The 25196-nt window shown below is 46.0% G+C and overlaps 2 protein-coding genes across 2 annotated transcripts in view; one reads left to right on the top strand and one right to left on the bottom strand.

Moving 5' to 3' along the window:
- LOC144163014 (uncharacterized) overlaps positions 1-6312 on the bottom strand; it is a 77978-nt gene extending 71666 nt beyond the window's left edge. Inside the window, exon 1 of the mRNA XM_077693787.1 lies at positions 6181-6312. The gene's annotated coding sequence lies outside the window, so the exon portion shown is untranslated. The remainder of the gene's footprint in view (positions 1-6180) is intronic.
- The window catches only part of LOC144163013 (uncharacterized), a 63749-nt gene extending 41651 nt beyond the window's left edge, over positions 1-22098 (top strand). Inside the window, exons 15-20 of the mRNA XM_077693786.1 lie at positions 750-1024; positions 3388-3647; positions 5280-5341; positions 6207-6400; positions 17586-17740; positions 19431-22098. Of these exons, the coding sequence (XP_077549912.1) occupies positions 750-1024; positions 3388-3647; positions 5280-5341; positions 6207-6400; positions 17586-17740; positions 19431-19751 (1267 nt within the window). The 3' untranslated portion in view covers positions 19752-22098. The remainder of the gene's footprint in view (positions 1-749; positions 1025-3387; positions 3648-5279; positions 5342-6206; positions 6401-17585; positions 17741-19430) is intronic.
- The last annotated feature ends 3098 nt before the right edge of the window (positions 22099-25196 follow it).

Raw genomic sequence — 25196 nt, 5'->3', positions numbered from 1 at the left:
TGGGCGGCCGTGGCAAGGAGCATTGCTTTAATTAAATGGAACCAGTTTTAAAGGTCACAAAGGAAACAGTATAGTTACAAACACACGCACTCACACAAAAAGAGCATTGGCTGTTTTTTTCAATTTTAGAAATACCTAGCAATACCTACTGTTTTCTAGCATTCATTCAGTAGCATTCCCCCAACATAATGATGACCAAATACTCGTCACTGCCATGTATGTATCGATAATTTTTTAGAAGTTTAGAAGCGTTCTAAAAGTAATTATATCATGCTTTGCACTAAAAATTCAAGTCAATCATCTCATTAAGCATCGTTTGTACTCAACCCACTAACATTTGTTTGCAAACCCTCATTTGTTTATGTAATTCAACTATTTTTCCTTTTTGTTGCAATACTGAGACAGTGTCAGATAAGGTTAGTCACAAACAAGTTTTTGCTTCAGTTGTAGTGTCATACCCTTCTGGAGCCGTCACACACACGTGGAAATTACGCTTTGCGCTATCACATAGCTTTTCCAAGGCCACACGTGCTCTGCTGCATGCTTTGCCCATTAAAGTCAACGAGAATTTTAAATTGCTTTCTTTCAACCAACCTCCACTTTTCTTCCATTTCCTAAATCCTATTCGTGTTTGTTCTGAGCTCATAAACTCATTAGAGTTCCTCAGCTGATCAAGCAAAGCATAATTAGTCCACAGTAGTGTACAATTAGTGCAATAACGTTAACGAAAAGTGTTTTCATTTCCGTAGTTGGATAGACGGATACGAGCCACCACAGCTGGACCCAATCCAAGACGTGGCCAACATGTCGGGGCACCGGCGCGATGGTCGCACCACGCTGAGCTTTGCGCGACAGCGGTACTCGGATGACGTCGGCTACGACTTTGACTTGGACCAGTGCCTCTACTTGGTGTTCCCGACCCACGGCGGCGTCTTCAACGCTGTCTCCAAGAAGATTCGCAAGCACGAACAGAAGCCCCTGGTGTCTAAGGAGCCCGTCTGTTTCACCGCCTGTCATCCAGATGGTAAGAGCAACTACCGTCCATGTCGGAAGCTGTGGTACAAATGCCACGCAGATAACATTGCCATCCAGAGTCTGTTAGTATCCCCCTTGCTTTTTTTTTTTCTTTTTGTTGGATCTACAAGCAAATGCATGTTCAGATTTTTTTATAAACATTACAAAATCTTTTTGTGCACCCAAGTTAGCCACGATGAAGCGTTCTATACATACCGTCAACAGCAGTCACTGGGGCCCACAAATTATTTTGTTAGATGTGAAACCTAGTGAAATCGGTCTTAGGCTTATGGTCAATGCAGAGGGGGGGGGGGGGAATCCAAATTTGTCTGTTCGTTTGCGAAATGAGCAAAGTCAGGTTTCATAAAACCGAGATTCAACTTTGCAACTGTTATTTGAATTAACATGGCTCCTATGCTAACCATGAAAATGGACTCCCATGTGTGCTGCACGGTGCAGCAGTGTTGTGATTGAATATCATGTGTACCATATCTAAGTGAAGTGTTTAACGATAGCTACAATCGAAGTGTACACTCATTTTTGTGGCAATATAACCAAATACTTTACGATATTCCAAATGCCCAACAGCGCTGATTATACACCACAGCTTCTGGTAAGGTTATATATTGGTTTATATTTTTGATAAACCAATTGATTTGATATTTTTGATATTTTTGAATGAGAAATTTTTGATAAAGGGAAGGAAAAAAATTTCCATTAAAGAGACAAAGTTTTCATTTGTTCTTTTTTCTCCATCAAAATATTTCAGCTGGCCAACGTGAAAAACTAAACACCTAGGGCCGCTGATCGTTCAAAAAAAATTTTAACGAGTTCTGACAAATGCGTATGTGAGACAGCACCGTTTCAACAGTCTTGGCAACGACACGCAATTGCACACTTTCACAAACTTTCACTCTACAAGGCGTGGCCAAAATCACGAGTTTGATGTCACCAGAGTTACTCAATATGCGCTAGTTGCAGTTGGCCGCTTAGCAATGGGAGTAAACGTAAACGGGCAGGCATGGGCAATTTGACTAGCCCGCCACCTTTCAGCAGAAAGTTGAAGCAGATCTAAGTGATTGTGGGTGGTGCCGCAAGTCTTAAAAATGAAACAGTGGAAATGTAAGTTAACATCACCTAATTTACATGTTTTCTAATTTGAAAAGCGAGGGTTATTTTATTAACTTGTGTTATTGGTTAAGGGGGAGGGACACTGCTCTTAAAACAGCTTCTTTTAATTTTAAAGTAAACTTTGAAACTTGCGAGTCTTGCTGCTTTTTCCCCACTGATTTCAAATATGCCATGATTTTCTGAGTCAGCCAATTAGTTTCCAAGATAATTAGAGATAATTAGCCATTTTGGAGGTGCAATAGACAAAACAGTGATTGTCATAAAACTGTAATCTTTATATTTATATTATAATAAGAGAAAGGTTTTTTGATGCGCCACTTGGAACTAATTTTCCAGCTCAATAAACTTTGGTGGCACCAGTGGCAAGGAACCATTCCGAATGCCCATTTCAAACACCAATGTTTAGTGTGCTGTAAAATTAGTTCCAAGCGGTGCATCAAAAAAACGATTCTTTTATTGCATTCACCAGGGTTCATAGTATTGGAAAATATAAAGATTACAGTTTTGTGACAATCCCTGTTTTGTCTATTGTTCCTCCAAAAATTACTAATTAGATCTAATTATCTTAACAACTAATTGCCTGACTCAAAAATTAACGGCATATTTGAAATCAGTGGGGAAAAAGCAGCAAGACTGGCAAGTTTCACAAAGTTTACCTAACAATTAAAGGAAGTTGTTTTAAGAGTCATGTCCTGCCTTGAGTAAATGTTTCGCAAACTTTAGTTTTGGTCTCCTAGGTGGCACACCAATACACTTGCCCCTCCGCTTCAACAAAGTGGAGTTTCGCGACTGGTGTACCGTATTTTCACACATATAACCCGCCCCTGCATATAATCCACACCCCACTTTTAGCCTGCCAGAAAAGAAAAAAAAAAAAACATCCTCGCGTATTGCCTGCACATTTGATACAGGAAAAGCTGCACCAAAGCTACTGCTCAAGCAACACATCACATACTATGTAGACAGAAAAAGCGCATCTTTAGCAGGTAGAATACAATGACTGCATGGCGAAAGTTACAATTCACTCAGTGTCACTGATCACTTGAGCCGCAGTCCTCACTGCTGTACACAAGGTCATCTTCACGGCACACTGTGCATTGCCGTGAAGCTGCACTAAAGGAAAAACCGCGCGTATTATCCGCACCCCTGCTTTGCCACTGAAATTTTCACATTTTTGGTGCGGGTCATACACGCGAATATACGGTACGTTGAAGCACTGTGGGCGTCACTGTCTACCCCCAGGTGCACGACCTCCCAGACCACGGCCGGCTTCGCCACGAGGCACAACAAAGGCACCCACCGTAGAAGAAGGGGACGGCGGTGAAGGCGCCACCATGACGCCACCACGGTACAAGCCCAAGGGCACGCGGAAACCGACACCCGCTCCCCCCAGCCTGGAAGAGTACCACCTCCGACTGCAGGTGCTGGAGCCCTGGCAGGCCAGCTACGGCGTGCGGGGTTCTCGCCCCTACTCGCTCCTCTCCCAGCAGCTGACCAAAGGGGTGAGTGGCGCACGAGGGAAACACCTCGCCACAACGCGCGTTCTTCAATCCAAATTTTGTGTTTTTTGACAGGTGAGCTTTTTAGCCTGATCTTTGTCCGGTGGCGTTAGCAAAAAAATACCAAGGAGAAAAAATGCACCACCTGTAAAGGGTGCACTGGAGCACTGCACAGGTCTGATTTTAAGGCCCAAAATCAGAAATCAGAAATTTAATGTCCGAGCCTGCTTTGTGAAGCCTGAACCTGACCCGTGCCTGTACCCCCTATCTTGGTCCCGACCAAGGACCAGGCGTTCAAAAGTGAACCTGGTCCAGGCCCTGGTGTCCGTAAGTGAACCTGACCCAGGCCTGGCTCAGGCCCGTCGTCTCAAGCCGAGGTCCGGCGCGGGCCTGATCATTTATTTTTAAGCCTAGGGAGACCTGCGTTAGTGTGACCAGGCCAGGGCTTAGACGCTGAAGAAAATTTGCTTATTATGTTTGGTTGAGTGTCTTCGTAGCGGGCAATTAGATGAAGGATCTAGTCTGTACGGCACATCAAAAACTGAAATGCAAAAAATTAGCTTTAAGAAGTGCACGTACTTTAGCTTACACCGTCTGCAGTTCACGTCGCCTCGGCGTAATAATAGCTCGCATTCTTACATGAGTGACACAAGCACCTCTGATGATTAGCTTCTTGGCAACTTCACATGGTTATCTCGGCCACAAGTTGATATAGCTGAAATTTTTTGTTCCGCATTTCAATCCACAAGAATGTACGTGCATTGAAATGTCTTACGTGCAGTGGTTGCTCAGCGGTGGTGCTTCTCTAACACGCGAGTTTGACTTCCGGCCGGGGCAGCTGAGTTTCGATGGTTGTGACATCTAGAACACACGTGCATAAAGACATACATGCAGAGCTCCAGGTTGTCTGAATTATTCCCTTCCCCACTGGGGGAATTCCTTGTAATCGTATCTTTGATATGTTATCCACCAAGAAATAAAATATCTTAATGCAGTACATGAAATGCCATTAAAATTACAGTATAGTGAGCATCAGACCTGACAAAACACGTTTTTAAAACAGTGCGTACAATTAACACCAATAGTCGCATAAAAATTAACTCAAAACATACCTTTTATTGCTCTTTTCTACAATTCATGTCGGAAGTAATAACGATTGGGCCCATGAATTCAAGCCCGACCGAGCCCGGCCCAGGTTTGAATCCGGCTAAACTTGCCCTCACCCATCAACACATAGCCTACCCTGGCAAGAACACCGCAAAGCCTAACAAAACTTAGCAACGCCTAGCAAAATCTAGCAAACCTTAGCAAAACTGGAAGATGCTTGGTCGACCCCCAGCTTCGCTGTTTCTACAGATTTGCACCAGTTCTTTTTTTTTTTTTTAATATTGGCAGGGTAATTAATCATTGACACATTCAAACACACAAGCAGTACAAAGTCATTTTGCGCTTCCTTTTTCGTTTATTTTTATGCGGAAAACCTAGGATTATATGCCAATGTCCTATGCAAGTGATTGCTGTTTTTGTGTTGTGCATATCATTCTCCTGCCCATGTCCTCCAATTCTTATGGCTTCTTGAATATAATGAAAATGTTGTATGACCCATATGAACTCTGAGCAATTTGCTGTTTTCAGTTGGAACCTGCTCTGAATGAAGTGTCCCACAAGCATCAGATCAAGCTTGTACGTTTGGTGAGGTAAGCTGGCCGACATGACAAATAATCACCATAATTAAACCATTGTGTTTTTTTTTTTAATTTGTCATTGTTCGCGCTAGAGGAACAACTTGCAACCCAAATGAAGTATGCGGAACAAAATCTAAGGTAGCGCAACTGTGACTGTTCCGTACACAGATTTTTTTATAATGGTTGGCAAAAACCAAAATAGGCTGTTAGTTTCAGTTATGAATAGTCAATTTATGACGACTGAAAAGCAGGCGAGCTAAAGCCGTTAAACAGCACAATTGCATCGGTAGATGTTAAGATTTACCCGGAACATTGTATTCTTCGCCACAGTGCAGCTTAATACGATTAATATAATCAAGGGCTCGACGAAATGTTGTCTGTTCAACAAGGAACCCCTATGCGGTTCCGAAACGTCTAATATATTTTTATACATGGTCAGTGTTTGCTTTTCCTTTGTACGTTCAGTATGATTACACAATGCAACCACAAATAAGGCTGCAACAAGTCCACTTTACTATCCCTTTACTCTGCACAAACCACAAACAGCCAACAATTGGCTTTTTGGACCTTAAAGGGATCATAAAGGGATCCACATAGGCAAGCAGACCACGATACTGAGATTGAAGAAAGGAACCCTAACATGTTATACTAGGAAGCCCCGAAAAAAATGTCAAAATAACCGAGTAGTCCCAAAAACCGATGCCTGTACAAGCAAGATGTCTGGCAACTGTATTGCCTTTCATGCCTTGAGGAACTAGACATCGTACACGTGACTGAATAAATGCCTCCACTTCTTCTAGACGGCCTTTCTCCTTCTAGATGTCTTCTACACACTGTTGTAGATGTCTCACCACATTGAATTGAACGTGCTTTGCAGAGAGCCCGATGGCGTGGTGGCGGAGATGCAGCTGCTGTTGCCGCCAGACCGTGACACTCACGCGGTGGAGGAGAGCTTGCGCACTGCACTGAGCCCAGGGCAACTTGAGGGCGGCCTCAGGGTGAACCCGTCCTCTCTGCAGCTGCACTCGGGCGATGTGCCGGAGGCTGGAGTGCGCCACTCCACCGTCCCAGGCAAGTCTTCTGGGAGGAAAGAATGCCATGACGCTGCATTAGTGCTACTTTCATTGACCCTTAAGGGGGCACCTGGGTCTTTGGGACCAAAAAATTGCCCCAAAAAGCATTTTTTAATGTGTCACTTTTCTCTTGATTTGCACAGTTTTTCCTTCGAAAATTTCATGTGTGGAACAATACCAGGTACTTATAAAAGTCATAGAGGACCGATTTAAACAAGGAAATGATTATTTTCCCATAATTCCCCACTTTTTTGCCATGAGTGGTATGGCAGTGATACGAAATTCTCGAGAGGTAAGGTACACCCCAGCATCTAGTGCAGCTAGGAAGATCATTTCTTTTGCACTGTGAAGCTGAATGTCTAAACTATGCGATATAAGAAGCAGATTTTGCATTTTGTATTTCAGTAGTTGTTTAATTAGCATTATTTTTAATTGGTTAGCAGGAATAGTTCAAACTTAGAAGTTAGAATTGGTGTAAACGTGTATGTGATTGCAAAACAAAAAAAAAACTGCTTCCGATATTTCCTACTACACAATTTCGGGTACCCATTCATCTCTTGCTGGTAATCTATTGTTGAATAGTTCTTTTCCTATTGTTCTCAAGAACAAGCAAGGAATTTTTTTAGTTAACTCAGAAACTAGTTATCTCACATCAAAACTAATTAGCTATTTGAAATCAGCTAAAAAAACTGAACAAGCCCATGAAGTTTCGTCAAAATTGGTTGGAAAGCAAAAAAAAAGTTTCTAAGACCAGTGTGCCCCCTTGAAGAGACTCCGCAACACTTCCAATAAGTGCTTTCACTCTTTCCCTCGCATCCGGAAGCACTGCGAAAGCTATAGCTTGCATTCACTGGCAAGGTACGCATGTGAATGTGCCGTTACTGGTTAAATCAAGCTCTGCGCGATGGCAGTACTTGTTCGTGCTAAGCACATGATTTGTGTTCGACGTTACAAACTCTACCCCACTGAATGCAAAGTAATGCCTCGAGTCCAGTGTGAGCGCGATTAGTAACATCTCTGTTGACTCCGCCATTGATAATCGGATCGAAATAGAGCAGATGACAGACGCCAGTGTTTTTTTCTTTGGTGTGCGGGCGCAGGCACATTGGCCATGTCCGTGGCCGTTCCCAGTGTTGCCAAGCGAAGAAAAGCTAAACTTTTCAATGAGTACCACCTGTAGGTTGCTCATCGCAGCATATTTGCTCATTGCAGCAGAACTATCCGCCTTCCATTTCTGTTTTGCTTTGTGGCTTTCTTTCTAAAGTGCCTGTTAAGAAATAAAGATACGCAGGCACGGGGCGACAGTAGTAGGAAAGGAAGAAGAGGATCAGGGGGGCGCTCTGCCTCGCTAATCGACTCGATCACCACATCGGAAGCCAGATGCTGGTCCTCTTTCGTTACACATTTTCTGGTGCTGTGAAACCCGGGAACCGGTGCACGAGCGAATCTACGTTCGACGGCGCAGCGGCTCCGAGGCACGCGAGGCTTGGATACCTTCGTACTGCCTTATCCTGGAAGCCTTGCCCTCGGCCGCCGCCCCTTTCGGCTCGTGCCCAAGCCCGCCCTTGTCCCCTAGGTATTCGAAACCCCAGCGTCTTGCTTAATCGGCTGGTGCCATGGACGATCCTCGTATTCGCCGAGATGTCCTGCGAGCGACCATCTCTGGGACAATGACAGTCCTCGACACCTTGCTGCGGGGCCAGGTAGCAACGGCCCTTGACAGACAAAATGTCCTCGACCTCATTTTGCATGACCAGGTGAGCCTTCACAAACTCGACGCACAAGTTCAGCAGAACCTGCAGGGTGAAGAATTTGATGCTGACATTTTGGAAGCCATCGATTACGACGAGCGTATTTGCGCCCTGAGAACGCGTGTACGCTTCTCTGCAAGCCAAGACTCTGCCGCAAGCCCCGTCCTTCAACCTCAGGCGGCCCTGTTTACTACCCGCATCGCAACCTCGACTATTTGCTCGCTGCCAGAAGAGGCCCGGCGGCCAATGCTTCCGTGTGACGTGCCGCCCGTCCGGGAAATGACTGGTGCGCGAGTAGAAGAACAGGACAACGAGTACGGAGGTGCTGTGGCCTTTCAGGACGCCAAGCAGGACACCGAGGTGCTCAGCCAGGGAGAGAGGCTCCAGCAACTGCGCAGTCCTGCTGCTTCCGTGGCTGCCCTTTCAGAAAAGTCTCAAGGACACTCCAGGGACCTCGGCATCGCTGAAGCGGCTATCGTTGCTGAGACGGCCCAGCGGCCCCGCTGTGAATCTAGCTTCGCCGACATGACTTCTACTTTAGAGACTTCTCAGTGGCCTCAGACGGACGCTGGTGTCACAGATGCAATTCTCACTTCGGAGACGCCAATAAAGCTCTTCCACAATCCTCGCATCGATGACTCGACTTCTGCTCCGAACACGTCTGACCGGCCCTGCCATGAACTCGGAATCACCGATTCGACTCCCGCTTTGGAGGCGTCCCTGCGGCCCTGTTGCGACCGTTTCGTTGGCGACGCAGCTCTCGTTTCTGAAACATCTCAGCAGCCCTGCTACGATGGGAAGAAAGTTTTGTTGCACCTGGCAACAAAAACGCGATTCGTGCAGAAGGTGGACTCGCTTCAGGGGATAACGAAGCGCCTGCTCCTCCAGCGCTCCGTGAGCGAGCTTCGACGCCGGAAGCGAGCTTCGGCCGCGCTCATCCAAGCCCGGTGGGGAGGCATCCTCGTGTGGAAGCAGAACAAACGCTTCAATTTGGGCCACCCCATCTTCAGCAAGCACAAGTCGACGCTGGATGCACCTTTCTACAGTGTTTGTAGGTCCGAAGAGAGGGAAGTCTCCTGGTTCGCAGAGACAACGGGTGTGCTTCTGGAACACACCGATTACTTCACGGAAGGCGTATCAGACGTGGATGCAGCGACAATGCCACTACGCTCGCCGCATGATCTCAGCAAATTTTACCGACCGCATCAGCTGTTCCCATTCGATCCCGCTGGCCACCTTGACAAAGCTGTTTGCTGACATCGATGGCACCGACATGCCCAGCCAAATGCTCCACTGGGTCCCCCAGCCAGCCTGCAAGCATCGCTGCTGTGATATCATGCGCCGCTATGGAAATCGAAAAACTGGTCTTAGTGGGGCCCGGACTTCGCCACCGACCGAGCCGCTGCCATCTAGCTCCTAACCAACTTGGCGGCGGCGGGAGCATGTTAAGAAATAAAGATACACAGGCAGGGGGCGACAGTAGTAGGAAAGGAAGAAGAGGATCAGGGGGGTGCTCTGCCTCGCTAATCGACTCGATCACCACATCGGAAGCCAGACGCTGGTCCTCTTTCGTTACAGTGCCTATTGAATGCATTTATTGCTGCAACAGAAAGGAAGTGGCCATTAGCCGCTACATTGCCGTAATGACGTAACTCGAGTGCTCAAAGAACACCAAGACTCGGGAAAGAGCGAAAAATCTCTTGGGTGGGTTTTCAATTTATCTGATGGGAATAGAGCAGCAATTTTTGACTGAGGCACTTTGGGAACCTCTGTTCTAAGTACTGGATGTGTTGGGTGACTATGTTCTGAAAGCACTTAAGATTTAGAAAAAAGTTGAAAAAAAATGTTGCAGGGTCCCTTTAAAGGGGGGCCTTGCAGACAAAATACAAGTTTGTTTTATTTGAAAGATTTCGTGTTTTGTAATGCCCCCAGCACTTGTCCAGAAGTAACCGATGCCTTATTCACTGATAAATTAATCATTTTAAGATAAAATTTTGATTCTCCCACCAAATCGTGTGTTTTCAGGACGTCTGCAATCATGTCATATGTGCTGGGGAGCCTTGTTTACCGTTAGTCAACGTAGATGGCGCCACCATACCGCAGCAGGCAGTTTTCTGCCTCTGTTTTTTGTCGTACCGGGCTTGTTTTTGTTTTGGTAGAAACTAATCGTTATGGGACACATGGTGTTCGCTCAACAAATATGTTCACGTAAGACACCGTCACTTACGCCACTCAGCCAGTGTCGTCTGAGACAACCCCAAAGCTCCGCAGTGCTGTGCAGCTAAACCAGCATAGTGCGTGGAGTACCAACACCAGTGCGCATCGGTACTTCTACGTTTACGTGTATTTTCGTAACTTACATTGTTTACCCCACCATCCTTACTGCTATAAAAAGAATGTGCCCTACATTTAAGCACAAATAGGTTGTTCGGTAAGCTTAAAAGCTCTGCCTAATTTGCGTTTGCTTTTTCCGGCCTCTGCCAATCGCAGAGCTAGCTGGTATGACATCATAGGTTCTGCTGTGGGAAATGAGCTAGTGGGTCGCATGGCCATTCCCTTTTTTTCCTAATTATGTAGCTTATTTGAGTGAGTTTTATGTTAGAAGTGGTGTCAGTATGATTCTAACGAGGCAATCTTTCGAATGAACCAAACTTGTGGTCTGTCTGCATGGCCCCTTTAAAGGAGTACTGACACGAAATTTCTCGCTTTCAGTTTTTATGCTATAAAGAATACCTATTGGCCTAGTAATTACGAAAATCGAACCGAAAGCCGTCAGCCGCCAACACAGAATTAATTATAGCACGTTTATTGCAACCAATTTCAAATTTGGTCGCCGCGCGGGAAAATGGCCGTTCGAAGGCCAGCCTGCAAGCGGGAAGCCTTACGTCACGGTCTCACCCGTGACGTCAGGGACGTTTTTCTTTCCTCCATGCGTTCGCCGCATCGTCTGCTACGATCCGCGACTCGCCCGCGCAGTCGACATGTCGTCTGAATATTCAGACTCGGATGAGTCACTGCCACCCGACAGACAGAACAACTTTATTTGGCCAGGCGATTAGGCCGGCGATGTCTTTGCCGTCGTCCGTTTTTTAATATCACTGCGGCTCGAACCGGCGCAGACCGTGATAGCAACAGCTTGTCGCCACTCTTCTAATCAATCTGATCACGAAAAAGAAGCTCTACATGCGAGAAACTAGATGTTCGTGTGTTGAAAATTGTGCTAGGAGTTGTTATCAGCGCTGAATTTAAAAGTGGCGTTCAGATATTTGCCGCAATGTAAGCCTACGCTGGCCGGCAGCGGGGGTTCGGCGCTCCGACCCAGCACTGTCGGCACCACGGTGCGGCGAGCGGACGAAAGATGGCGCCACCTGCGCGCTAGAATCAAAACAGGCCGCAGCAGATGTCTTGGTCACTGGTCACCGATCGCAGAAACGGAAATTATTGCCAAAATAAAGCTTCGTATGCGAAAAAGGGGATGATAGTGTGGTGAAAAGTTGTGTAAGGGATGGTCATTCGCAGTTGTACAGATACCAGCGATCAAATAGTCGCCACGATACTAAGTTCCCAACACCCAAGGTGACCCGTGCAACCCCGAGCCCGCTGGCTTGGGCGACAGTTCTTGCGGCCGCCGGCGTGCACGAACTCCACGAAGTCCACGTTTAGCGCTGCATGTCGTCGCGTGGAAAATAATGCATCTTGGCGTCGTCGTCGATTTGCTCGGGCAGGCTTCCACGAGCAGTACTTCGCATACCGCGAGCTTGCCATAGCACAACTTGGGCGAGCTCGGCGACGCGCACCGGCGCACCGCCGCGTCGCCGCGGTGCCCGTCGACATCGCGCACCACGCCGTTTTCGGCACCAGTGCCGAACACCATGCGCCGGCAACGAACTGAAGAGCAAAGACGTCGAACACGCAACGTTTACAAGCATTGCTCACACAGCTACGCCCACGTCTCCTGCCCAAACGAATACCACCGACAACAGCAGCGCAGGATATCGTTTCCGGTTCTGAAAACGACTATATGACGTCACCCTAAACCGGCCAGACACGTAGGCCAATGTTTCGTCACGCCGAAAGCGATTGCGCTAGTGCTGCCGATTTGTGGAAGCTCGCGGCCTGGACAATCAAAATCGATTTTAGATGTGATTCCGACCTCGGATCGCTGCACAAATTTCTGTGAGGCATCTGTACAAACTACTGAAGCCAATTATATCATTTTTTAGGTATCAAAATTTGGTGTCAGTACTCGGAGCAAACTTTTTTTATTTTTTGACATAGAGTAATGAAATTTGGTAGGCGCATTGGAAAACACTCCAAATGGTGAAATTTGAAATTTCAGGAGGATACCTTCAGTAGTTTTTGTGTTACAGAGGTGTACATGTTGCCCGCTCGTGGAAAGCCTAGCAAGACATATGGTAGGAAGTTCAGAATACTTTTCAATTGTAGTCAAAAGAACACTACAGGGTATGACATTCTTCTAATTTTTTTTACACCCTTCATTTTTTTTACAGAGAACATTATTTTCACCTTTACTCAGTAGTATACAGCTGACTTGGCCGTAATAACTAGGTAAAATAACTAGGCCCTAAAATGAAAATCCGAGAATGTCATACCCTGCAGAAGTCTTCAACGATTGAAATAAAACAAACAGTGTCAAAATCTGCCCAGTGGTTGCCATGCTATCCTTTCCACGAGCAACGAAGACCTCGTAAAACGCACTTTATAGAAAACGGCTCTTAAAGTTTACGAAGGCTTCACAATTTTTCAAACTGCACCAGCAGCATAGTCCTTGCTGTCCTTGCTTGGGGACAACCTCAAAGACCTTTGCCCTTTGATTTGGTGAATCTGGGAGGCCTTCCTGGCCAATTGAAGGTTTTCATGTGCAGGCCTTCAGATGGCAGGAGCACCAGTTTTACACCTAGTGTACCACAAAGTTCACTATGGGCTACTAGGGTACCTAAACTTTACGTGATGTATGCCTAATGCATAGCTGTCTCCAAAATGAAGAGTAAGGCATGGTTTCGTTTTATATTAATGTTCCAGCAGACTTAGCAGATTTCTGGGTTTCATAACATTGCCGAAGCTACAGCTTAGTACATGAGGCTGTTCAGTGTCAAAAAGTTATATCTGGGCATCACTAAGCATAAGATGAGCTATCTGAAAGCAGAATATAGTTTTTTACACAATTACAACATTGATTATTATTAGCATACCATGCTCTTCACCTTCAGGAGAATCAATCATTGCAAAATAGACAACAGAATTGCGAACATTGCGAAAATAGAAAACCCAATAAAAATATCGAATTGTGAAACGCTGCACCGTTACGGCGTCTTTTCTAATTTGGCAACGCCTCCGAAGACCCTGCCCCGCGCGCGCCGCAGCTTCTGGCGAGTCGGTCATTCCATTCCCGAAGCTCGCAAGTACGCTGTGAAACACAGCAATAACTCAGCGTTTTATAACATCGCAATGCTCACATGCGTCCAAAAGTTCGCTTCACGAACCGCAATTGTAGGCGCACGCACCATGACCACGGCGACGTCGCGGGCACGTTTTCGATGGGTCTTTCGAGCCGCGCACTTCCCTATCTGGCGCACGATCTCAAGCATTATCGCCACGATAACAGTAATGTCACTGTTCAGTACCGCAACAGATAAAACGAGTAAACTGCTACCGAGTCGACCGGGAAAGCCTGAAAACATCGGGAGCGCAGTGCGCGTAAAATGCGCAGCAGCCCGGCGGCCATGTTTTTGTTGTCATGGCGGCGCCCAATCAGGAGAGCCGTATCAAAAATGCGGCCGTACACCCAATCGCGTGTTACCATCTATCGGTTGCTTCGTTTCACTCATAGAGTTTCTTACAGTATACACTAGAGAGGAATCTGGCGCTAGCGTCTATGCGGCTCACATCAAGGTCGTCTGTGTCGTCATGGACCGCCATTATACATCGCGCTCGCCTTAGTTTCATCATTGGCTTGGATTGAAACGTTTTAGTGACCGCAAATTTAAACAAAGTGCCACAAAAACGAGAAGAATAGTGTTCAATTATGTAAGTGGAAAATAAAAACAGGCTGTTTTAAAACTAAGAAAAAAAGAAGTAAAGCGTATTTTTGCCGGAACGGTTGTGCCTGCTATTCCGCAGGCCAATTAGTTACGAACAATGTTATTATTTGGGGGGTTACTCATTAGAGACTGTGATTTTATTAATTTTACCATTATTTCAAAAAATAAGTTGTTTGAAGAGTTTCGAAAGTTTTTTGAGCGTGCCTATGAAAACGTTGCCTTCGTGCTGAACCGGTGCACCGCGACCGCCAGCTAGTTTGAGAAGAAAAATGAAAACGTGGCGTTAAACAGTCGTGGACGATGACAAGATAGGACGCATACAAGCGCCCGTATCTGCCGTATCTTGTCTTCGTCGAAGTATGTTTTGTTTGTTCTTTTCGTCGGCTGCAAATTTCGCGGCGGCATATTACCCGCTCAGTCATACGTCCTTCGACGGCGGCATGAGCAACGTCACGTGCGATCACGCATTGCCTGCTGTTTCTCTGAACACGGCTACCACAGAAACGGGAGGATTTCGGCTTCCTTGTAGCTCGTAAACGTGTGAATGCATAGTGAAGAAAGCAAATCCCAAAAACCGCTTAAGAATCCAGTTGTCATGCCAAGCCCAAGACAAAAAGGATGTATTCCCATGAACCCCCATGACGACATGGCTTACGAGGCGCAGTTTCCTCTCTAGTATACTTACTAAGAAACTCTATGGTTTCACTATCTTTCTCTTTCTGCCATTTGTGCATTTGTGAGCGAGCGATGACAAAAGGAGTGACCGGGACACGGCGTTCGTCCTTGTTCATTTTGCGCTTATGAATGACCAACTCGCCCAAGAAACCACTCTGTTAAAGAGTCGGCCGATCTAACGCGACCAAAATGGCGGCGCCCGGTAGCGTCGTTCCGGAGGTACAGCGCTGCGAAAATTGCCGTGTTTTCGTCATTTTGAGGAAATATTTTGCCACCTCAGCCGATATAAATATTTTTCTTTGGCACTTCGTGATCGTTTGCGGCGGGGAAACTTTGTAAATGCATAGAATGTAAAACGTGCAATCCGAAAATGTGACTTCCGAAAAAACGATTTTTTGGTCACTTTTCGAAATCTGATCCCCGCGTCCCCCCTTAATATCTTCAATATTTTTTTTAAGTTTGTGATAAAATTCTTGTCATTGCTATCAGGGCAAAGCAGTTTTTTAATGATCAAACTTGTATCTTGTCTTCACGGCTACTTTAAATGACCTGTAACGTGAACCCCAAGGTCCCTCACAGAGTAACCTACCTTGACATTTGACAATTTTTCTGCAACCCCCTTTTCCCCACTTTTCCGGGTTGTGTGCATGCTGAAAAATAGCCAACCTGTGTACATTTACCAAATCCAATTCTTGGTGGCCCACTTTTGTAATTTTGTGGCGGATATAAACACACTCCGGTGAAAACAACGCGAAACAAGATGCAGAAAAAGTTTTCGTCCCTTTGCCTTCGAAGCACAGCTCCACCAACTCACAAACGGCTAGTGTTTTCAGACCACTGGATACCTGGCACAAGGCTAAACTGAAAAGCATGATGCTGCATTATTTCATAAAGCCAGTTATAAAACGTAATTTCTGTAACATACCATTCCTTCTAAAAGCTAATGCATGGTAATTTTACTGCTTCCCAATGACTAACGAGTGTTTGTGAACCCCACAACTACAGAGCTGAGGCATTGTGCAGTGCTTTCAGGATGTTCAAGCACAATACAGTTCAGGAAGGGGCATTATGAGAGAAGACTCTAGGCCAGAAGGCTCCATAAAAAAAATCCCTGGCCATCTCCACTAACGTGAAACCTGGTGAAGGGCGACGCATGCAGTGTGTAAGTGTATACTTGGCACCTTGACGTATACAGAGGCAGAGGTATACAGCTTTGCAGTAAAAGTCTCTTGTCTTTGAAGCCCAAAGCTCTCTAAGAGCACGAGGTGTAAATGAGTGTCCCGGAGTTTTTTTAATACGCGTTACATTCTAGCGTGAGGCATAAACGAGTTTGCCGGTGTTTTAGTACCATGACTACCTAAGACGTTTACGACGACAACATGAGACGCCGACAGCCCCACCCCCTAAGGGGCTTGGCCCCTAATAGCATGAAAGCGGGAAAGGAAATGTAAAATTTTAGATGCAAAATTAGAACGTAGGCCACATAAATACTTGCGCCGTTGCAATGTACACATAAATACCTGCGCTGTTTTCAATTTACTCATTTGACAAAATCATATAGCCAGAAAATTTTTCTGCCACATTCATTTGGAGCTTTGCCATTTTGACCTGAGCTACACAGACACTGCAAAAAGGTGTGCGTGCTGTGAACACCAAGTTACCATCAAATTGGGCTTGAAAGGCTGCAAGCATGGTCTTCTGAATTAATTTCAGTGCGAGCAGCCATTCTAAGTGAAGTAAAAGAGTTTTAAAAGCAATGCAAAGTGAAAGACACTTGCGAGATTAAGGAGTTTAAAGGTACCATACTATTACACTTGGGGAAAACAACAGGGAAACAGAAAATTTCAAAGCAGCAGAGTCTTCACTACAGTTGCTCTGGTGCTGCAAAATGCATGAAACCATAGAAAAGTTGAAAGTTGGGCTGGGTGTATACTATTCATCTTAAAAAGCAACAGCACACAAACTAGACAGGACGAGAACACTAGGACGAGTGCTTGTAGCATCTTCCTTATTAATGTTCTCATCCTGTCTAGTTTGTGCACTCATGCTTAAGTGGAGAACACTTTAGGGGCTTACTTTGTCGTTGTAGCTCGCTCACTACACTCAAGTAGAGCCACATGGCGTTCCGTCGTCGCGGCGTAACCCAGAGGCTGCGAAAGCCAAGCGGTTTATATAGTCATAAGCGTTTGAAACTCCTGAACTGCTAGTGCTTGTCCTGTATCTTCCCATTGTTTAGCGCAAAGAAACCTGCAGGCACATTTGAGGCAACATATACATAGTTAACCGGCAGTGCCCGCATTCATTTAGTTAAGAATGCTCATTGGGTCGATATTTACAAAAGTAAAAAAAAGTGGCAGCGCAATGCCGGCCTGTGCGGGAGAAAAAGCGAGCACAAAAAGAACAGAACTTCAGCTGGCGGCGCAGTTTCAGGTGCACGAGTACTGCAAAGGCAGAAAATTTGAATTGAATTGAGTGGTAGCAGTGAGGAGCGGATAACGGCGCTACAACCCGTTATGGCGAATCACTGCTCTGCACTTCCGACAGCTTTCACGTTGAGTGGAACAGCTTTAATTTTTTTCACAGTCTCATCCTGTTTAGTTTGTGCGCTGTTGTTTTTGCGATGCACGACCGAGAAGTTCGGGTTGCTGAGGTCAGTTATCCTCGAGGGCTAACCTGCTGTCCTCTCCATGTGCAGGTTCCGAAACGTCCGGCGAGGAGTCGTCCAGCGAGCAGATCAAGCTGTACGCCATCGTTGGCGCAGTGGCCGCCCTTGTGTTCCTCCTGCTTATCCAGGCAGCCTCCATGGCCTGTCGCAAGAAGCTTCGCTCCCAGCCAGCAGCTCCAAACAGAGTAAGCACTCGTGTCCATGCCTATTGCTTTGCGTTTGGGCTTTGCCTGGGAACAGCAAGAACCTGGGGGAATTCGGTAACAGCATAGCCCGGTGCGCCGAAGCATTGTTTTCTCAAAGTTGCACGAGGAGGACTAAACTTATGCCCAACCACGTGATGGTAAACAAGCCCCAGGCGGGTTATCATCATCACCATCAGCCTCATCAGCCTCCTGGTCTGCAGTGTAGATTCAAGCCTCTTCCATTAATTTCAAGCTACTACTCCTCTGCTTCACGGTAATTGATTCCTGGCCTCAACATTTTCTTATCTCCACCCCGGTACAAGAAAACAAAAAGGAAACAAGTGCGAGCATTCCTCAAAGTTTGCCTCAGTAGTGTGTGCAGCCCATACGAGACAATGTCTGAAGATGAAGATGGAGCCAGAATTCTAACCGTAGTTACGGTGTTGACAGTCTCCACTCTACCTTACCCTTCCAAACTCGTGTCCTTAGGCAACTTGGAAACAAAATTAGCTGTGTCCTTAACTTAAGTGTCTTACATTAGTGGACAAATTCGTACCATTGATGACTTCACTGCCATTCGCTGCTACGGTTAGTGACCCCAACCTCATTCCTTACTCCCTGCCTCTGTACCCAGTGAGCTTAGATTCTACTATGTCTGGGAGCATTTATGAAACAAGCTCCTCTACAATTTCATGCTGTTCACCTATTGCCCATAAGAAGATTCCTCTACACAGTGGCTTTGCTTACAGAAATTTCTGGTGCATTATGATTGACGGTTGATAGGGGATGACAGAACGGTTTCCAGTGTCCTTGTGTGGCAATCTCTCTCACCGACCAACTGTCTTTTACATCACTTCACCAAGCCTGTGAATGCTATCGCAGTCGATCTACCTTATGGTGGGCCTGAAGATTATATGCAGAAAACTAAAGTAATGCTCAGTAACCTTGGGAGAGCACAGCAGTTTGAGATAGGTGGCGAGGCAGTGGAAGTGGTAAGAGAATATATCTACTTAGGCCAAGTAGTGACCCTGGATCCCAACCATGAGGCAGAGATAATTAGACAGATAAGCATGGGGTGGAGTGCATTCGGCAGGCATTCTCAGATAATGAATGGCAGCCCACCATTGTCCCTGAAGAAGAAAGCGTATGACAGCTTCACCTTACCGGTACTGACCTACAGGGCAGAAACTTGGAGGCTCACTAAGAGGGTTCAACTTAAATTGAGGATGACTGAGTGAGCAATGGAACAGAAGATGGTAGGTGTAACGTTAAGGGACTAGAAGAGAGCGGAGTGGTACACGGAACAAGCACGTGTTAAGGACATATTAGTAAAAATTAAGAAGAAGAAATGGGCATGGGCAGGGCATGTGATGTGAAGGCAAGATGACCGTTGGTCATTAAGGGTAACAGAGTGGATCCCTAGAGAAGGCAAGTGTGGCAGGGGGGGGGGGGGGGGCAGCTGGTTAGATGGGCAGATGAGATCAAGAAGTTTGCAGGGATAAATTAGTCGCAGTTAGCACAGGACCGGGATAACTGGAGATCTATAGGAGAGGCCCTTGCCCTGCAGTGGGCATAGATGGGCTGATGGTGATGATGGTAAAGGGTGTCGCAAGTTCTCATCAAGAGAGAATTCCTTTTACTTTCATGGGAGTGCATGTTCACTGAACCGGTCTCCCCACCCATGGTGCAGGAAAAGCTGCTGACCAGCTCCCACTGGAAGGACTACTCCACCACGGCCAGCAGCAACTACAGCTACGAAAACTTTGCCCTGCGGCCAGACGAAGACCTGGGGCCGCCCGCAGGCGCACCCAGGGCAGCGAGCGTCACGTACGACCGCGGCCCCCGATCACAACCGCCCACCGCCAACCCGTACGCGACGACGCAGAGGCGGCAGCCGCAGGAGACAAACCCCGACTTCTACTTCATGCCGCACCAGCGACGCTACTCGGGGGAAGTGGTGCGCGTCTTCGTGGACTACAGCAACCCGGAGTACACCGGTGCGCCCAAGTGAACGCCGTTAGTCGGCGAAACCCGCTCTGGAGTTAGCAGTGCAGTGCGTTTATGGATTACAGCGATTCAAAGCACCACTGACAGCACTCCCAAGTGAATCTCGTGTCACAGCGAAGCTACTTAAGTGCATGTTTGTGAACTAGAGCAACCCACAGGTGAAACTCACTCTGGAGTTCGTGGTGTGGCGTGTTTGTGAACTACAGTGATTCGAAGCACCACCGACAATACATCCAAGTGAATCTCGTGTTAGAGCGAAGCGACTGTGTGAAACTCGTGCATGTTTGTGGACTGAAATAACCCATGATACACTCGTGCACCAAAGCAAATATTGCTACACCGCGAAACTACACCGGGGAAGTGGTGTGTGCGTCTGACTGCAAGCTACACCAACCGACACCAAAATGAATGCTGAAGCTACTGCAAAGCCGAGTGCAAATTTGTAGGCTAGACGGCACAGCGGAGCTCCCAAGCAGATAATGTGCACATGTCAGCAGACTGCCGCCGCCCACAGTGCACCGGTACACTCAAGTGAATGTCACTACGCTGAGAAACTGCACTGGAGAAGTGGTGTGTGCATGTGTCTGTGAACAACAGAAACGCAAGGTACACCAGTACACCGAAGTGAACGCCAAAACCAGGTGCAATGTAGAGTGTCCGCAAGGCGAGTTGGCAAACTGTTTCCGTGAACTTTTTTTAAGTTTCTGCAGTTATGGGTTCCTCTGCACCGTAGCACACCTGCGGGTTTATCGGGTGTGTATGTCAGAGTTGAAGCACGTGCATGACCTTTGGCCATGACCTTTGCAACAAAGCTACAAGCCACTAAGAAGAAATTAGTTACAAAGGTCGAGAAGTCCTTCACCTCAAATCTGCATCCACAGGTAGACCAGTTGTGGCCAGAGCCTTTATGATACAGCAGGCCTTCAGATAAATCAAGAAAGCAAAAAACTTTCTTTCACACGCTGTTGTATCAGTGGTGCAGAATACTCTGAGTGTGCCAGTGACTTTTATAGTAAAAAAGGGGGCAGGTGGAACAGGGGACAATCTCCAAGAAGTCCTGACACATTCAACAGGAGGAACATCAAGATAAAGCCGAGTTCAATGAACTCCTGACGATATCATGCATAAGAGCAAGTGTCGCAAGCTCCCAACCACTCACAGAGACTCAAGCTAGGAGCAAATATTGAGTGGCAAGACTACAAGACATGCTGCAAAAGCCACTGCAAGGACCACTCAGCGGTAACAAGTGCAGGCACTTTCGACAGAACCCAACGACGCACTAATGCACCACCGCTGCGGTACACCCTCCCACCACGCTACAATGGCAGCAACCGCAACGTGCACATGTTAATCGAGCACATTTATACCCGTAGTATGTGCCAAGAAAAGTCCACCGTGCGACCCGTGACGTTTTTTCGCAACAGCCAAGCCAGTTAGCTGAACACAGCGTGCCACACAGCCTGTGCACTTATGCCAAACTTTCCGCCAACAGCTTAGACTTCGTGGCCAAGAATACCACTGGTAGTGTCGTGAATGCGCAAGAAGGGAACTCTCGGACTTCTGACGAAGCGGCGAGTGAAGTGTTTCAGTTACGTGGCAATCGTTTCGACAGTGACTGTGCCAAGCAACTTGTGTGAGTTGATGCACTTGTCCGACTGTGGGTTCATCATTCTGGGGTCTGTGCATTTACGAGGTGTTTTGTGCTCGCTTCCTATCGGTGCTTGGTGGTTAGATGTTTGCCCGCGTGACAAAAGGGTAGTGAAGGTTGCCAGACCAGGCGCATTGAGGATGGAAATGTACATTAGAAGGCTGTACAACAAAACAGCACGACACTCAACGATGCGCTACAAAGAACGGGTAAAAAGACGGTGAAGCCTTAGCGGTGGAGAATTTAGCTGTGCTTGTTCACTGCGCAGCATAGATGTTACAACCCCCTTTAGCTGACCCCGCTAACAATGCACAAAATAAGTTAAAACAATTACTAATGAGCCAGGTACTTAAAAATGAAGTGAAGATGTTAATGGATGCATGCGCTACCAAGATCAAATGCTCTGCGAACACCGCGGTGCCTTTTTGCAGTTTGTTTCATCTCCACAATGAAACAGCTTTGCTGGTTGAGAGTTGTTAACTAGGCTGTACATCCATGTTTTGGCACATGCTTGCTAGGAGATGAGCATTACGAAAACATTAGCAGGTGTTGGAGTTCTATTTTATCTTGGTGGCACGTGCAGTTTTTTTTTTTTTTTTTTTTAATGTGAAGAAAGCGCTCATATATGTTCCACACAGTGCCGTACTCATTGTCGGGAATAAAGGTGCAGTTGAAGCAAAATTGCCTCCAACTCATTCGAAACACGCAGAATCGGGATGTGTGCACACATTACACAAAGAACACCGAGCTTTGTATTTCAATGCAAGATTTTGCGCTTTGCTCAGATAGTAGTGCCGAGCAACATGGAGTTTCCGTCAACGGCTGGCATCACAATTACAGTATTAGTTCAAACCGCCACTTTGATTTAGGAGTGAAAAAAAAACTTTCGCATACATTTGTAATGTCCGAGTACTATGCGAAATCAGCATTACATTATCGTACAACCCAGTAATCAATGCAGTTGCACTACGCCACAAGGTCTACTTCCCAAACTCGTCGAAACTCACATTGGCCTGATTCTCCGCACATCGGTTCCATCTGGAAAGTGGCGATAAGGCTCGCCATTACATACAGACCGCTGTAGAAGCAGCCAAAACCTCTCGAGTCTCATTCGCATGCGGCGTGCACAAGCATAGAGATCTCAACCGGTTATGTGATGATACACCAAGACTGGAGACAAGGCGCGAAAGAGGGTAAATGAACATGGTTCTGCAAGTTCGAAGAACTTGGGTCGACAACTTTTGATGGAAGGCTGATAGAGTACGGCTGACTACTATAAATTATCCAACAATCCACCCTCCTACCTCAACCATTTTTTCTTTGACAGCTTAGTAAAGTAACAATGTATTTAATCACTCCATTGCTTGAACTTAACTGCAGCAAACATTTCACTCCGTAGTAGATTGTAGACGATTATGACTACTCACAAGGTACGCGTAACGGCTGTGCTTAAAAATGGAGCATTTTCTATCTGTAACTTGGCAAGTCGCACCATCAATTTTAGGTGTCAGGAATCCGAGTTCTTTTTTTCCCGTTTGTTTGCTTGTTTACATATCTTACTTAAAGAAGTCATGAAGACAAAATAAAAGTTTGATTTAATGAAAAAAAACTGCTTTGTTCCAATAACAATGATAACAGCTTTATCATTAACATCAAACAAACAATCGAGATAATAAAGAAAAATTAAGTTCATAAATTCGATGTCTAAAGAGGGGCTCGGCTACCATAACATCGTAATCGTGTCGGTCACGGTGCTAAAAGTCTGCTACGAAAATAATAATAAAAGGCTAGGGATTCGGGGGGAAACGAATTTATTTCTCGGCAAAAAGCCTACGATTTTCGACGTCTACTTCGTTAGCATTGGGTGGACAGACTTTTCGTAGCTTGCAAGCGCATTCAACACGTCCTCAGTTCATTCGTTGCGCCCCAGCAAAATGCCTGAGCAAGTCAATAGCATCCATCACCTGGCCTGGAGTGGGCACAGGAGCTTCAGCAGTTTCTGGGTCGCCAGCATACTCCGACACCTCTTGGGTGTCAGAAACTAACTGCATGACTTCTTCATGTTCAAACCCTTCGTCGTGTCGGTGTCTGCATTGTCGCTCAGATAGTCGTGGAAGCTCACATCTGCTGCCACCTCGTTAAGCCGACGAAGCTGTTCCCAGGAACTGGGCAGGTTTTCTTCGTCTCGCTCCTGTCTGTTTCTCCAAACACATCGTTAAATCGGGAATGACGCTGACTCTATTTTGTTAGTTCAGGTTCATAGAAGCATTGAACCACATAGGCACCTGTGGGCGAATCTGAATTGGTTTGTTAGGCAAGGAAATTTGTAGTTCAGGTTTCATTAGATCGAGTTTTCAGTGTACTACTTCATTTTTTCAGCTAAAAAACATCTTTTGTGGCTGGAATGGATCTGAGTGAGTTATCGCAAGCTAATTCTTTCAAATTGAACAATAATATATTTTGTTTTCATGGCTCCTTTATTGTGCAGACTAGAGCCCTCAAGGGAATTCTGCATGTAGAGCAAACCGTTGTTATAAGGAAGTTGCATTATTCGAAACCTCCTTTTCGTATTTCATGGTATTCACTGAAATGCATTGAGAACAAATAATCTCCACGTTCATCAAAGCACCGCTTGTGATGAAGCCAGCTTCATGTTCCGCTAATGAGGGTTCACTGTATTCTGAATTAAGAAAATTGTTTTACGGAAGCCTCATTTAAAAAAAAAGGCAGGTCTCATTGCTTACGAAATTAGTTCCTGAAGTTTAGATTTACTGGCTTTTGAAATGTTGAAGTGGTATATCAAAATTACTAATTAGTACTATAATATCAAAAAGCTACATGGTCCTTTCAATTCGAGATACTAATTGCAGCTATGCTGTTCCGCTTCCCAGCACTTCAACAAATGAAGAAATAGCCCGAGCACTGAATCTTCTCTCTCTGCTAAATCACACGACCACTTTCAACACAGTGCAGCACACCAGACTATGTAATTAGTTGACCAACGTCAAATAACAAAGTGGGTTGGAGATAAGGTGGTTAATGGCTGTTCTTAACATCACATTAAAGTGCAGTAGCCATACCTCAATCTCCCACAAAGTCGCCACGCTTTTTCTGTTCACCTAGCATGCTTTGTCAAGAAATCAAGCAAGAAATCGAACCTCATCACAAAATATCACGGTGCTGTTAAAAATTTGACAAGGTGCTCTCTGTATAACGTTACAGGCCACTCAAGTTGCGCAAAAAACACATTTCATACAACGCGGAAAAATTATGATTGATTGATTGTGTTTAATTAGCACTACACTCGGGCTACGAGAGGTGCTGTAGTGGAGGGCTCCAGATTAATTTTGACCGCTTGGGGATCTTTAACGTGCGCCAAAATCTCGAACACACGGGCGTTCTCGCTTTTCGCCTCCATCAGAAAAGCAGTTGCCACGGCTGGGAAGTGAACCCGCGCGTCCTTCGGCTCAGCAGCACAACGCCTTAGCCACTGAGCCACCGTGGCAAGTCACGGAAAAATTTTGGGTGCGAATTCTATCAATTACTATACAGTATTTCGCCCTAACATTAGTCATTTCTTAGGTTTTGTATTCATGATATGCAACTTGAAAAAAAATTAGTTTTGCTGCCTTAACCACACAGTATTGTACGAAAGCTTTTATTTTTTTGAACGGATTCGTTTCTTTCTTGCACCAACTTTGGCACGATAGGCCATTGTTTGATTGGCTGCTAATTATATGCTTTGAAGTTTTGACATCGCTTAAAAGCATGTGCCACATGTGAATGTGGCACATGCGGGTA

This window comes from Haemaphysalis longicornis, unplaced genomic scaffold (assembly GCF_048455015.1).
Source record: "Haemaphysalis longicornis isolate Haplotype H1 unplaced genomic scaffold, Haemaphysalis longicornis Haplotype H1 scaffold_12, whole genome shotgun sequence".
Lineage (NCBI taxonomy): Eukaryota > Metazoa > Arthropoda > Arachnida > Ixodida > Ixodidae > Haemaphysalis > Haemaphysalis longicornis.
The sequence above is the reverse complement of the archived record's forward strand: the minus strand, read 5'-3'. Positions and strand labels throughout refer to the sequence as shown.